General features: G+C 45.7%; 1 protein-coding gene and 1 long non-coding RNA gene across 2 annotated transcripts in view; one reads left to right on the top strand and one right to left on the bottom strand.

Moving 5' to 3' along the window:
- The window catches only part of LOC132464886 (uncharacterized), a 160,590-nt gene that overhangs the window by 12,128 nt on the left and 132,883 nt on the right, over positions 1-15,579 (top strand). The gene's annotated exons all lie outside the window — the stretch shown is intronic.
- Positions 1-15,579, bottom strand: part of acot19 (acyl-CoA thioesterase 19) — a 42,755-nt gene that overhangs the window by 13,785 nt on the left and 13,391 nt on the right. Inside the window, exons 2-5 of the mRNA XM_060061520.1 lie at positions 9,003-9,102; positions 8,711-8,901; positions 6,995-7,164; positions 300-419 (exon numbers count right to left, since the gene is read on the bottom strand). Of these exons, the coding sequence (XP_059917503.1) occupies positions 300-419; positions 6,995-7,164; positions 8,711-8,901; positions 9,003-9,102 (581 nt within the window). The remainder of the gene's footprint in view (positions 1-299; positions 420-6,994; positions 7,165-8,710; positions 8,902-9,002; positions 9,103-15,579) is intronic.

Genomic DNA, 15,579 nt, shown 5'->3' with positions numbered 1-15,579 from the left:
CAGGAGTTAGTAATCAACAGTAATCACAAAATCTGTCCAAAAATAAGTGTTTGAGAAGCCAATACTATATCTCCTTAATATTTAGTCTTCCAACATTTTTTAAGGTGAAGGGTTGGCATCTTCCTCAAGCGTGCCGACTCTTAAACTCTAGGCTGGATCACCGTGAACTCCACTATACTCCTGCCTCACATCACTGTTCATGACTTGGATAAGATAAGATCTCTTTAGAGGAAGTGATCAAGACAACTAAAAAAATAAAATAATAAAGTGTAGATCAACATAATAAAAAGAACATCTACCTTTATTGTGGGGGAATAAACAGAGAGACCCAGAGCCATGGAGGCACCAAAGGACAGGCCCACGATAGCGATACGCTCCCTGATCACCTGGGGGTGGGTCTGAAGGACAGAGAACGCTGTCTGGGGACACAAGAGGAGATATAACAATACATCTCCTACCCTTAGAAGTATATATATTGTAATCATTCAGGTAAGACAGGCAATCAGATATTCAGATCTCAATATTCTCAAGTGTTGTGCTGGTTGTGGAGGTAAGACGTTAGACTATTGCCGCGTTTCCACTGCAGGGTGCGGTACGGTTCGCAAAGGTGCGGTACGGATTGCGTTTCCACCACGAAAAGTGGGCGTGACCCGGACTGAGCCGTACTCGTTTTGCCCCTTGTTTTCAGTACTCCTCCGTTGGGTTACTGAAAACGAGACGAGACGCCTGAAAGGGTACCGGAGAATTCGAGCTACACACCCCCTCCGTTGATCTGTCGACAGAACCGTCACTTCCGGGCGACGTGGGGATAAAAACAAACAAACAGTAGCCTCGAGGTATTATTCTTTACAATGAACATGTCGTGTAAAACGCTTGCTTGGGCGAACAAGGAGGTGGAGACGTTCCTCTGCATTCTTGGGGAGGAAGACGTTGTTTACGATGTTTACGTAGCTGCCGCGGCGATCGACATCCGGCCTACCATAAAGGGTACTGTCGGTGGTGGAAACGCGACCTCGGAACTGAGCTGGGCTATACCGCCCCCTCCCTCCCGGACTGAGGCGAACCGAACCGTACCGCACCCTGCAGTGGAAACGCGGCATTACCCTTCAACCCAGATACTCCAAACTTTGTGTCTGGGTTGAAGCAGTGCACCAAAAAAGACCTTACCCAATTTTACTGTTGACCACCTGCTTTGTTTCTGCAACAGCAACCTTTCATGTGATGGTGTATTCTCTTCTATCTATTCTATCAATATATCCCTTTTATAGTCTATAAAAAATTATCAGATGATAAAAAAACTGATCATAAAGAAACAGGGCAATGAACTTTAATTGGTTGAATCAAAGTGTTTTGAAGTTTAACCAAAGATAAATATGTAATGATTTATTATTTATTTTATCTCAAAATGTTTTGAACACAATTGTCACACTTAAAGGATATTAGTGGGCCCCTAACACAGTATTTGAAGACGTTCCTGAAATTCAGCCGTGGTGCAGAATTACAGCCACTACGAGCCAGTCCCACATTGAGCTTTCCCCAAACGCGCCGTTTCGGTGTCTGTAGCTTTAATGTAAATGAGGAGGAGAGAGGCTGGTCAAGGAGGAGGGTGGGGGTGTTGCCCTGAGCAGCTTGCGGCCATGGAACCATGCGCTGTTCACAGTGAATGCATCGCAATGGCGAGGCGCACACAGCCTTTGGCCGTGTTCTGTAAATATTCGGGAGTCCTGGAGCTCTATATCTAAATAATATATTATACATAGATATCTGTATCATATCATACAGGGGTTGACACTAAGGTTTCAAAAGCACTTGCCCATCGGGCAAGTACAGGTCAGGTTCAACTTGCCCGAATATAATGTTCACTTGCCCAAATTATAATCAGAATCGTGAACGGGCCTCTTTTTGCCAGGCACCCGGCCTGGTTTTGGGGGGCCTCAGAAAAATCATCCTAGCTCAGACTGAAGCTGAATGTTAGCTTCCACACATGTTGTGTTTAAAAAATAACAAACTTCTCTTTGTTTACTTATTTATCGAGCGGTCACATCATGCCATGAAGTGATTTCAGTCCACAGTTGCAACCTATTAAAGCTATCGCCAAGTTATATGTAGACCTGCATGATTTGATGCAAATGTACATGCAACAACTAAATGTCAGAGGTAGTAGCAAAGATATGTATTTTTTAACTTTCAAGTAACTCTAACTGAATAATCACAATCGCGTTTCTAGTAGGGTTGTCAGTCACGATACTGGATTTTCTAACTTCAACACTATTCTTGGAAAAAGATCGATATTCTATACCATTTTCGATATCAGGGGAAAAGTTTTTTTCAGGAAAGAACATACCCAAAGTAAATAGATTATATCTCCACAACTGCAAGGGCATTAATGTCATCTTTGGGCCAAAAGAAAGATTGTTGTGCAAGTGAAATATTCAATGGGGATAATACTTGGTTTAAGTGAATAAAGCCATGGAACACAGCATAAGTGGAAGATAACATTTCCACCTGAAATAATTATCAGTATCAGTTGGTCGTTATCAGTTGGGAGCACTGTCTTACTATGAGACACAAATAAAGGTAGATATCTTACAATTTTGACACTTGACACCTCTATTTAAAATTCAGGGTAATCGAATGCACCAAGCCAAACACTCGCAAATAAATATATGGCCACTAGATTGCGCTGAAGAATATGTTTTCTGATTTTTTGTTTCCTAAGAAACCTTCTCTTATTCATTGATTGAAAACACCATGTTAAGTTGCAAAATTTGGCCCAGATATTGGATAATCTGTTTATGGTGGTTTTATTCGATCAGAATCAACTTTGTGGACAAAAATCACGAAGGTAATACTTCATTTTTGGTTGTTAAAAGAAAAGGGGACGTTTCTTCTTAAGTTGTTATTTGCGAGTTTTAGTCACAGAATGATATGGTTTGGACTGTTGGAATAAGTGGAGGCTCAGCTTTCATGTAATATATACAGTAGTTTGTGAGGGTCCAATTTCGTGAAAAAGACCGCTATTGCTGTGTGCATGTGCACAGTTATGAAACCAAAAACCGTGTTCTTGACTTTCCTTGATAATTTGCCTCAATCCAAAGTACTTCCAAACTGCACTCCTCCATCACTACTCCATTTAAATTCTACCTAAACCGTTCGCGGAGGTGCTGCACTTGAGATGCTAGCTGTGTTGGCTAACCTTTAGCGAATCACTGGCAGAGACCGCACTGCGAGTGAGTGACAGAAGGCGGGGCTATATTCGCACTGAAGCGATGCGTGTCTGTTAACTCGCTTTCCGAGAGAAGAGAAGACAGCGCGCTGATCAATTGCAAATACTTCTATTTTGTGTGGTTTTGCGGAACAAAAGGTTGTTCTGCAGTTTCTAAAAACATTTGAATAAATAGCTTTTATATTAACATCCACCCAAAATCCACTTGCCCGTTCGGGCAACCAGAAAAAATCTCAACTTGCCCCAACATTTTTTTTACTTGCCCCGGGCAAGCGGGCAACCGTTAGTGTCAACCCCTGTCATATATATTATCCCAGCCAAAAGCTGTGTGCGCCTCCAGAAGATAATATGGATCTCAAACGACTGCGTCGGGTTCTCCGACATCTCTGGTTCTTCCACGTGTATATCAATCTGAAGTAAACTGAACGACGACATGGAGGAGAAAGGGATTGTTGCCCGCGATTGTTGACCGCGATTTTCTCCCGCCGGAGCCTTGCCACCTCGGCAGCAGGCAGCGCTTAGGCACCACCGCCTCCTGCAGCGGGCAGCGGTCAACGCCGAGGCGGTTGTCCCTCGGCAGCGGGCAGCAGGGCTCAAGTGGGAGACAATCTCATGCAACAATCCCTTTCTCCTCCATGTCTTGGTTGATCTACTTCAGGGAGTCACAGCAAAAGTTCCCCAATACCTTCTCAACCATGGCTAAGATAACCCCCACTACGAGTCTCGTTGTGGAAAGACCAGAGACGAGAGTCCGACGTGTTATGAGCCATAACACCAACAGGAGAACGGTTATCCAAATAAAGGAGTGTAGGCCTAGAACACTTGTGTTACAGTCCTGGAGCTCTATATCTAAATAATATCATATAGCCGAATAGGCCTTCACATCATATAATACATATTATCAAGGCCAAAAACATTGTGCGCCTCAGGCTCCAGACGATATTATGAATCACTAACAACTGTGTCAGGTTCTCCGACGTCTCTGGTTCTGCTTCTGCTTCCACATCAATCTGAAGTAGACTGAATCACGTGCTGCCGGCAGCCGGGGTGCTTCGCGGTGGTGGTGTCTCGTGGCAGCGGGCGGCGGGCAGCGGGGCTCAACGATGGCTGAGATAACCCCCACTACAGTCTCGTTGTGGAAATACGAGAGACGTCAGAGAACCAACGTGTTATGTGCCATAACACCAACAGCAGAGCTGTTTTCCAAATAACAAAGAAGTGTACAACACTTGCGTTACAGTGTGTGTAATCACACACACACACACACATGTGGCGCTCGCAAGGTCTTAGCTCATTGTCTTATTGGCGGGCCAAATTCTCTGGCAAGGCAAGGCAGAGGAAGGGGAGGTAGCTTGGCCCCTTACCCTGCGTTCATTCCAAAAGATGCAAAAAGTTGCCTCGCAGCGAGATCCCATTCAAAGTGAATGTAGAGACGCGTTGCAGGTTTGCTGCCGGAGCACTTGCTGGCGAGAAAACCGGCAGCAAAATTTGATTTGCGGCGCGGCAAAATTTGATCTGCAGCGCAGCACGCCCGTGCCCGCTGCCGGGCACGGGCGGCGGGCGCGTTCACGTATTTTGCGGTGCGACAAATGCTGCTCGAGTTGAAATATTTCAACTTTTCAGCAGCAAACGCGTGATGACAGCCAATCAGCGTTCAACAGCGTTGCCACTGAGGCGTTGCCACTGAGTGACATGCCGTAACAGCCAATCAGTGTTACTCCCTTGGAGTGACCTAGAATTCACTACCGTTACATTTATTTAGTAACTCGAAAAAACCCACAAATCAGCATTCTGTAGTGTAGTTGTGTTTACAGTTAAACTAAACTATGAGTATGCTAAAGGGCTAGAATAACAACCCCAAACAAAACCCAGTTGGGTGCCAGGCAGCACCAGCCTTCTGGTCTCATGAACCCATAAACGACGGGCATTCCGACGTCTCTCCCTCTTCCACAACAGGTAAAGACATGCAATGCTCGTAATGTCGGCCATGGTTGTGAATGAATTCAGAAGCACCGCGGGCAAAACTTGCAGTGCCGCGAAACTTCCCGCGCTGCAAAACTGTGGCGCTGCGCCGCAAAACTTGATTTGCTGCGCCGCAAAACTTCGGCGACAACGCGTTCGGGCAGCAAATGCATCTTTTGGTGTGAACGCAGGGTTATGACGACGTATGGGGCCACATTCCAAATCAGCGCGCTTGAGCTTCCATTTTTTCAAAGGCAAACAGGATACCTAGTGCTCGTTTTAGACCGAACGCAAGTTTGAGCCACTGGGGGACAATAGGCATGCTAGGGGAACTAATATTAATGTTAGAAAACCTCATAAAGTGCGATTTTCATGCCATGAGACCTTTAACAGAGTGAAAATTGCGTCACTCTGTAGTAAAGTATTGTGTGTATTTGTTATATTTATTTTGGAAATAATGTAATTTTCTCTGAGGCTAACTTTAGTTATCGCTAAGGCAAACATTGGTTACCTTAGGTCTGTAATGTCACACTCGCTCAAGAAGAAAAGAAAACAGAAAAATATCTCTCTTGGAAAGAGGGTTTTACAAAGAATGTCCCGTATGCCCCTAACAACTTTATACAGTTAGGTGAAAATAACAAAGAAATGTTCACCAACACTTACTGAGATCCAAACAGAATATTTTTCAAATGAAAATATGTATTTTGGTGTTTAAATTTCTCTTATTGGCGTAGATCTGAAGGAACTTCCCGTAGCATTACATAAAAGCGTCTACTGAATGACAGAATGTCTTACATTGTTGTTGCTCCCAAAGAAAATGTTGAATTTGGTCGATTTGATTTCCGGTATTCTGGTGCATTTTGTGGATGAACAAAATAATTCAGATTCATAGCCTACATATCCTGACTTCCAGGGCCTGGACAAACTTACACTGCATATACAGACCTACTTTATGGCCATTCCACCAGTCACTCCTATTTGTCCCATGGTTGGTCTATTTCAAATGCAGTTAGAAATATGGGACAGTTGCTTAATTTTGTTTATATGCAACCGGCCAAAAGACTAAATTAATAGGTTACTTACTTGCTTCTTTTAAGTATAACATTGCTTGGTATATCCAATTCCTCCACTGAAATGTATGGAAACTAAGTGCTTTTACAACTCTCTGCTAGTTATCTATCTATCTCTTCTCTGCACGTAGTTGTGTTTCTCGAATGCTGCTGAGGGAGGTAGCCTATTTGATTGATCGCTGAATTGTCCAATCATGTGGTGTTTAAAAAAATATGAAAAACAATGCCATTGGTCTGGGCGCACAAAATTGCGACCTGGAGTCGAATTTTCATGCACCAATGAAAACCTGTCTCTGCTTGATAGACAGCAAAAAGTTTGCGAGCTCACTTCATCGTTACCGGTGACCCTGACTTGAAGGAGGGCATTCTCTCGAATGACCCATAACAAGCCTAGCCCAAAGAATTGCTGCTCCGACGCAGTTAAATGGTTGCTGGCAAGGCATATTTATGGTGATTTATTCCGGATTTGTCATGGTTTATTCATCATAGTTGGCAGATTTATTCGAGTGAATATTTCACGGAGGGGCGGAGCCCTAGCGCCCTCTATTTACCCACCGCCACGGTCACTGAGGCTAACGTTAATTATCTCTATGGCTAACGTTAGTTATCTCTGTGGCTAACGTTAGTTATCTCTGTGGCTAACGTTAGTTATCTCTGAGGCAAACTTTAGTTATCTCTGAGGCTAACTTTAGTTATCTCTGAGGCTAAAGTTAGTTATCTTCAAGACTAACGTTACCTGGAAGTAGTCGTTGCCCACATGGTATTCACCCCCTGCTGTCCTCCTGGGGTTCAGGTAGTTGAGGGCGAGGGTCACGAAGCCATGTGACGCCAGCAGCACTGCACGGGCCTCCGGCAGACTCCTGCCACCGCCTGGCAGGTCCAGCACCGCAGGAAACTGCCCCGGACCTCCAAGGGGAAACAGCGATTATGTTTGCACACTAAGTGCTACGGAAGCTCATTTGCATTCACATGCGTAAAATCAAAGATCCTATCCTTATCTCATAATAACGAGATACTTATCTCGTAATTATGAGATTATTTGCTTGTTATTATGAGATTCTATCTCATAATTATGAGATACTATATTGTAATTAGGAGATAATTATCTCCTAATTATGAGATAACGTGACATTATTTTTTACTCATGTGAATGCAATGAGCTTCCTTAAAGTGCAGTATAATGATAATTGTAATAATTAAATTAATTAGACATATATTTCATGGTGGTCAAGGTCACCTTGCATCAAATAAAATCTGTTATAATACTACTTACTGGTACTTTGTTGTTAATTGTATAATTAACAAAGTACCAGTAAGAAGATATCAGTAGATTAAACAACACAAAAAGCAATAGAGAATAACATAAAAAATGGATATTCAAATGTAAAATAGGTGAAGTTGATGAAGTTAAAGTTGGTAAGCTTGTTAGATGTAGGGTTAATAGAGCAGTCTTGAATTCTGTAAGGGAGTCGAGTGAAAGTTGAGGGGGGAAGAAGTTCAGAAGTGTGGTTGCAGCATAGGAGAAATAGTTTTTTTTTAAATAGGTTTTTGTTTAGAACATTTATTAGCGTGCAGAAATTGCACACACCAACAGCACCAACTTACTAAAGCAAAATTAAGACAAATAAATAGACAAGATTACATTTAGGCTACACAAACCAGCACCAATTTCGGCTTCCACCGTACCAGGGTTATTGGGCTGGGTGCGATTTATATAGAAATCGGGACAGCTAGAATGCCTAGTTGACTCGATGTGTTTCACCACAGCATCGCGTTTCAGATTAGGGTTCCCCGTTATTAACAGAGAGGAGCCTGCCATTGCCGATGGGGCTTCCTTACAAAATGTACAGAACATTTTCATGTTCTTAGCATCATAAACTAGCCACCCGAAATCCTCGAGCAAAAGTGGCGTGCTGCAATCCACCTGAAATCCACGTGAACGCGCTCGCCCGTGCCGGGCAAAAGTGTCGCGCTGCAAATGGAATCGCTGCTTTCGCCCCTTCGCGTTTGGTGTGAACGCACAGTATAGTGCGCTGTGGAGAAGTCACTCGCACGCGTGCTCCTGTTTTGTTTTTCTCGTTCGCACGCCGAAATATTCACTCGCAAATGCGAGGGAAATGGGCGCACTGTAGAGCCCTGCCTTAATAGGTTTTCAAACCATCATAACAATCTATCCTGGCTTCACTAAAAAATCAGTTAGCAATAGAATTGGGAAAACTAACTTACTTACCGTCTTTTTCTCAGGTGTCCCTACAAATTCTGCCGCCAAAGAGCAGAATTTGTACAAAAAAGTACACAGTGGCAATATAGCACTATAACCGTGAATCACCATATGTACCATGTGCAACATGTACATTAAAACTATTATCACAAAGACCAAAGGGCTATATTGTTATTTTTATATTTGTTGGAGGGGCATTCACCAAAAGGCTGTCCATTTTTCAGTTCCTACCTGGAGGCAAGAAGAGGGTTCCGGTGACCCCACCCTCTGTGAGCTCCACCCTGCGGACCCCGGGGGCCATGTACCAGCGCTCCACCACCCTGCTAGCTAGAGGCAGCCTCTCTGTGAAGGAGTCGCTCAGGAAGCCCTGGTGCAGGGAGATGGTCACCAGCATGGGCGTCCCAGTGTCCTTCTTCCTGAACCTGAGGGGATTGTATATGCCATGGTTGACATATAAAGAAGATCCATTGTAAATATAAACACTGTTTGTATAGATACTATACATAGTGTGCATGATGTGAACCTGAGGCTGGGTCTGCTCCCTGGAACCGGCCGGAGGCTCCACAGCAGGCCCATGGGCTCGTGACCACTATAGGTCCCGCCCAGACACACATCTTCACTCACTAAAACACACACACACACACACACACACACAGTACACACATCAACACAAACTACTACTACACACACACACACACACACACACCTATTAAAACACAAGTAAACACACACACACACATATATGTCCCCACATAATAGAAATAATATAGGTATTAATATAGGTATTAGTGGGCAACTAACACAGTATTCAAAGACGTTCCCGAAATTCAGCCGTGGTGCAGAGTTACAGCCACTCCGAGCCAGTCGCACATTGAGCTTCCCCCAAATGCGCTGTTTTGGTGTCTGTAGCTATAATGCAAATGAGGAGGAGCGAGGCGGGTCAAGGAGGAGGGATGTGGATGTATTACATTGGATGTTTACAGTGGATGTATCGCAATGGCGAGGCGCACACAGCCATTAGCCGTGTTCTGTAAATATTCTAGAACACACAGGAGTCCTGGAGCTCTATATCTAAATATTATCATATAGCCTATATAGATATCTATCATATAATATATATTATCACGGCCAAAAGCTGTGTGAGCCGATATTATGAATCTCAAACGACCACGTTGGGTTCTCCGACGGTCCTGGTTCTTCAACATCCACATCAATGTGAAGTAGACTGAACCGCGACAAGGAGGAGAAAGGGATTGTTGCCGGGCAGCGCTTAGGCACCTCCGCCTCCGGTGGTGGTCCCTCAGCGGGGCTCAAGCGGGAGACATTCGCCGCCAACCTTCCCTTTCTCCTCCATGTCGTGGTTCATGTTCTTGAGGGAGTCAAAGCCAAAGTTCCTTCCCCCCAATTCATTCTCAACCTTGGCTGAGATAACCCCCAATACGAGTCTCGTTGTAGAAATACCAGAGACGAGAGTCCGACGTGTTATGCGCCATAACACCAAAAGCAGAACAGTTATCCAAATAACAAGGTGTACAACATTTGCATTACAGTCCTGGAGCTCTATATCTAAATAATATCATATAATACATAGATATCTATATCATATATAATACATATTATCACGGCCAAAAGCTGTGTGCGCCTCCAGACGATATTATGAATCACAAACGACTTTGTCGGGTTCTGCGACGTCTCTGGTTCTTCCACTTTCACATCAACCTGAAGTCGACTGAACCGCGCGCTGCCTGCTGCCGGCTGCCTGCTGCCGGGCGATGGTGCCTCGCGGCAACCGGCGGCATGTCGCAGTTCATGTACTTCAGCGAGTCAAAGCCAAAGTTCCTTTCCCCCAATTCCTTCTCAACCGTGGCTCAGATAACCCCCACAACAGTCTCGTTGTGGAAATACAAGACACATCAAAGAACCGACAAGAAACACTTGCGTTACAGTGTGTGTATTCACACACACACATGTGGCGCTCGCACGGTCGAGTCTCATTGGCGGGCCAACGTCTCTGGGCGGGCCAGGCAGAGTAAGGGGAGGAGCTTAGATGCTTGATGACGTCCTAAATAAAGACATTCCAAATCAGCGCGCTTGAGCCTCCGTTTTTTCAAAGGCGAGCAGAACAGCTAGTGCTCGTTTTACACCAAACGCAAGTTTTATCCACTGGGGGACCATAGGCAGGCTAGGGGAACTCATATTTATGTTAGAAAACCTCATAAAGTGAGATTTTCATGTCATGGGACCTTTAAAATGTTTCTATTGTTTATTTTGTTCATTTTTACAAATCTAGACCAAACTTTAACTTAACTTTAATATCTGTATTTTCATACACTAACGTGATGTCTTTGTCAGAGAGGGTCAATAAAATAAACTTGACGAGGCATTTGCTAAATCCTTTAACGATTGAGTTAATGCTTTGACATAATACTAAAAATTAATTACAGTAAAAACAATAGCCAATAATATGTACAAATAGTAGTTAAAATACGTACAAGTAGTTAAGTAGTATAAAGTAATCATTTGCATAACTGCATATATTGCTCACAGAGCAACAGGCGACCTTCATTATACTCGTCTGAAACAAAAGGAAGCATGTCTCTGAAATAGAATGCTCTTAGTATTGGTGTGCTGGACTGACTGGGGTTGACTGCAGCTTTCAAAAATAGATATTCCTCATTCTTGGAATGCAAAACACGACCGACATATGAACATCTATTGGCAAAACTGAACTAAGAAGGTGGGGTAGACTGCCCAAACCTCCTACTGAGTGTTGGGGTTTATTCTGCCCCGTAGAAACCACCCAGTCTTACCCGGGGTACCTGCTATTTAACCACAAAGTCCTTCAGGTACCCTGGGGTTTGTCTCTCTCTTGCAGGGTAGCGTGCCGGACGCTCAGGACTGCCTGGCTGAACTGGGCCCCGCTCTGTTTGATCTGGAGTCACTGGCTGACCAGTGGGTTGCTCCGGCTCCGGTAGGATGGTCTGCGCTGCTGGCGCCACTGGAGTAGTGACGAGGTGATTTCGATTGCGGCACAGGACCCCTCTGGGAGTGTCAATGACGTATGACCTTGGTGCTTCCGCCTGTCTTATCACTGTCCCTTTCTCCTTCGTATCCTTTATCCAGACATGGTCCCCTGGTGCCAGACTTGTGAGATGTTGAGCTCTGTGTCTTTTGTTAAAGTTCCAAATCAATCTCTGTCGCTTCGTCTGCTCCTCCTTTTTGAGTTCGGTTATGTCAGTCCAGCCAGGGTTCAGAGATGACAGAGTGACCGTAACTGTTGTTCTGAGCTGCCGGCCCATAGACAGCTGTGCTGGACTGTATCCATTGGCGAGTGGGGTGGCTCTGTAAGCCATGAGGGCTAAATAAGGGTATTTTTCCTTCTGGAGGAGGTCTTTAACTGTACGCACAGCGCGTTCCTCCTCTCCATTGCTCTGAGCGTATCTTGGGCTGGACGTTGTGTGTGTGAACCCCCACAGTGTAGCGAACCTAGTGAAGTATTCAGACCCAAACTGGGGTCCATTGTCTGTCATGACCTCAGACGGTATGCCATGCCTGGCGAAGATGGACTTGCAATGTTCCACTACTGCTACTGAGGTTGTTGATGTCAGTTTAGCTACTTCAATGAAACGGGAAAAATAATCTATCACCAATAGGTACTGGTTATCATTCCACTGAAACAAGTCAGCACCCACCTTTTCCCATGGTCTGTCAGGGAACTTTGTAGGAAGCAGTGGCTCTCTGGGGTTGACTCTTTCCTTGGCACATGTGTCGCAGCCCTCAACCACTTTCTGAAGCTGTGTACACAGTCCCGGCACCAGACAGATTGTTTGGCTCTTTCACGACACTTTACTATGCCTTGTCCTGCGTGCAGTTTCTGAAGTATGTCTGTCTGGAGTGGCTTGGGAATAACTAGCCTACTTCCTTCTAGTAGTAAGCCGTTCTCCACTGATAGCTCCTCCTGGACCTGTGTGTATGGAAGGTAAGCTCTGTCTATTGTGGATTTGTCTGGCCAGCCCTGACTACAGTACCCTTTAACTTGGCTCAGTATTTCATCACGTTCTTGGTGTTCCCTTATTTCTTGTAGCCTCTTTTCTGTAGCCGGGAGGGTTGACATGACCATGTTGACATACAGGTTGACTTCCATCTCCTGCTCCGGCTGCCCTCTGTCCCTCAACGGCGCCCTTGACAGCACATCCGCCGTTGCCAACTTCTTGCCGGCCACATGGGAGATGGAGTAGCAGAAAGCCATCAGCCTCATTCTGAGTCTTTGAATGCGTGGGGGGAGCTCATCCAGGCTCTTTGAACCTAGTAACGGAACCAGAGGCTTGTGGTCCGTTTCCACATGGAACCTGATGCCCACCAGAAAGTCTGAGACACGCTCGTACCTTTTCTCAGTGTCTGTGAGTGATCTGGAGCTATATGCAACTGGCTTGAGGTGGCCCTCCTCCTGTCTCTGGAGTAGCACAGCTCCTAGTCCAAACGATGACGCGTCAGCTGAGACGACCGTCTCCACCTTTGTGTTGTAGAGCACCAGCCCTGGTGGTGAGCTCAGCTCCTCTTTGATGTTATTGAATGCTCTTTGTTGATCATGCCCCCGCTGAAACATTTTCTGCTTCTTCAACAGGTCCCGGAGTGGCTGTGTCTTCTCTGCTAGATGAGGTAAGTACTTCCCCAGGTGATTCACCATTCCGAGGAACCGTCTCACTCCGCTCACGTCGTCCGGCTCCTCCATGTCTGTCACTGCTCTCACTTTGTTAGGATCTGCTCTCACGCCGGCTGCATCTATGATCTGTCCGAGAAATTTAAGTTGGCCTTTTGAGAATTCACATTTCTCACTACTCAGTGTGACGCCTGCCTCTTGCAGCCTCCCCAACACCACCAGCAGTCGTGTGTCGTGCTGGGCCTGTGTGTCTCCGTACACAAGCACGTCGTCCATTTGGCACAGGACGCCGTCAAGTCCCTCCAGTATCTGGGACATTCTTTTCTGGTAATGTTCAGGTGCAGAGGATATGTCAAAGCAGAGGCGATTAAAGCAAAACCTCCCAAAGGGAGTGAGGAATGTTGTGAGGAGGGCAGACTCATTGGCAAGGGGAATTTGCCAAAACCCTGAGTTAGCATCGATTTTTGAAAATACTTTGGCACCCTCTAGCTGTCCAAGTGTGTGTTCGACTGACGGGAGCATGTGTCTCTCCCTCTTGACGGACTCATTCAATCTCGTCAGATCAACGCAGATGCGCACCTCATCCTTGCCTGGCTTCGGCACAGTGACCATTCCGGCGCACCAGTCTGTGGGTTGTTCAACCCTTGATATCACCCCTATCTCTTCCATACGTGAGAGTTCCATCTTCACCTTAGACATGAGAGGCAGCGGGATTCGACGTGGGGTTGATATGGAGAATGGTTTGGCGTCTGCTTTAAGCTCTATCTTGTATTCCCCCTCCATCTTGCCTAGCCCTTTGAACAGTTTGGGGAACTGCTCCTTGACTCTCTCGACTGAATCCAGTGCCACTGTGTCTACTCTAGCCACTAGCCCAAGTGCCTGAATAGCTGGACGTCCCAGCAGGCTAAACTTCAGACCTGGGACTACATACACTTCCTGTGTAGTGTTTCTACTGTCAGTTCCTATGGTAGCTGTGAATTTTCCCCTCACCGTGATGGGCGTCTGACGTGGACCTTGCAGCACTTTCTTTGCGCTCGCTAGCTCTGCAAACTGCTCCTCCTTAAATTCATCTTCAGATAACGCTGTCACATCTGCCCCCGTATCTATCTTGAATACTGCTGTGTGCTCATTCACATTAAGGTTGATCAACCAGGATTCACCCTCTGAGCTGACTGTGCCTAGGAAAGCGATTCCCTCCTCATCTGACTCAGCTGCGTTAACTTCGTTGAGGACCCCTGATCTGCACACCTTTGCATAGTGACCCTTTTTCTGGCACTGGTTACATGCTACATCTCTAGCTGGGCACTGGTTTTTGCTGTGTGCTGGCGTTCTACCACACCACATGCACTGTGTACGTGTCTGGTTACCTGGCTGCGCCTGATAACTGCTTTTGTCATATGTTGTAACCTGCATCTTCTGCTGTCTCCCTCTGCCTATGTTGAACTTGTGGTTTGTTTGAACACTGTCCAAGTCAGTGGTCTCTGCCTTGAAGTTACTCTTCAACAGGTCCTGTTGCTTTTTCACACTGTCGCTCTGACGCGGGCGCGTCACCGCTCTCTCCAGCGTCAACTCCGAGTCCAACTGAAGTTTCTCCGACAGATTATTATCGCGCAAGCCTACAACCAGTCTGTCCCGAATCATTTCATCATGCAGCTGCCCATAGCCACAGTGCTCTGCCAAGCAGTGGAGTGAAGTGATAAAACTGTCCACCGTCTCCCCTTGTTCCTGCCGTCTCTGGTTGAATTTGGCACGCTCAAAAATAACATTTCTCCTCACCACAAAATGTCCCTCCGTCTTCTGCTTCACAGTGATGTACTCCCTTGCTTCTTTCCCCGTCATACGAAGTGAAGTGACAATGTCTTCCGCGTCATCCCCCATTGTATAGATTAAAGTGTTCACCTGGTTCTCCTCCGACTGAAGCTCCAGACCCGATGCAATCCGAAATCTCTCAAACCTCCGAAACTACTTGGGCCACTCTTCCGGCTTTGTGAAGTCAAACTTGGCTGGCGGAGGAATCTGGAAGCGCTACATTTTAGTTTCCCAACTGCCGCAAACGTTAGCTATGCCAAAAACGTAAAAAACTCAAAACTGACTAAAACGGACGTGAGTTCTCTCCAGTTAGTTTGGCTGAACCAAATCTCATGTTCACCCTAACTGAGTTACCAAAGTCTTTTGACACCATGTAGAGTTAGGTAGTTGTAACTCGGAAATAAGTGGGGAGAGAGGTTTCCAGCGTGTGCTCTTGAAGCATGACTTTATTCCACTGCTTGTTTACAACCTCTCCCGCCTAACCACCAGGGGGCGACATCACATCCTGTGTCCTATAAATCCATTAACACTACACTTTCCACTATGTAAATAAATATTGATACGCCTCGGTTTCTCTTGAAATTTTTCATGGCCGACCCATCGACGCCCACCGACAGCACAAAATTATTAA

Source organism: Gadus macrocephalus, chromosome 9 (genome assembly GCF_031168955.1).
Source record: "Gadus macrocephalus chromosome 9, ASM3116895v1".
In the NCBI taxonomy this organism is placed as follows: domain Eukaryota; kingdom Metazoa; phylum Chordata; class Actinopteri; order Gadiformes; family Gadidae; genus Gadus; species Gadus macrocephalus.
Note: the sequence above shows the minus strand (reverse complement) of the source record. Positions and strands in the feature narration are given on the sequence as shown.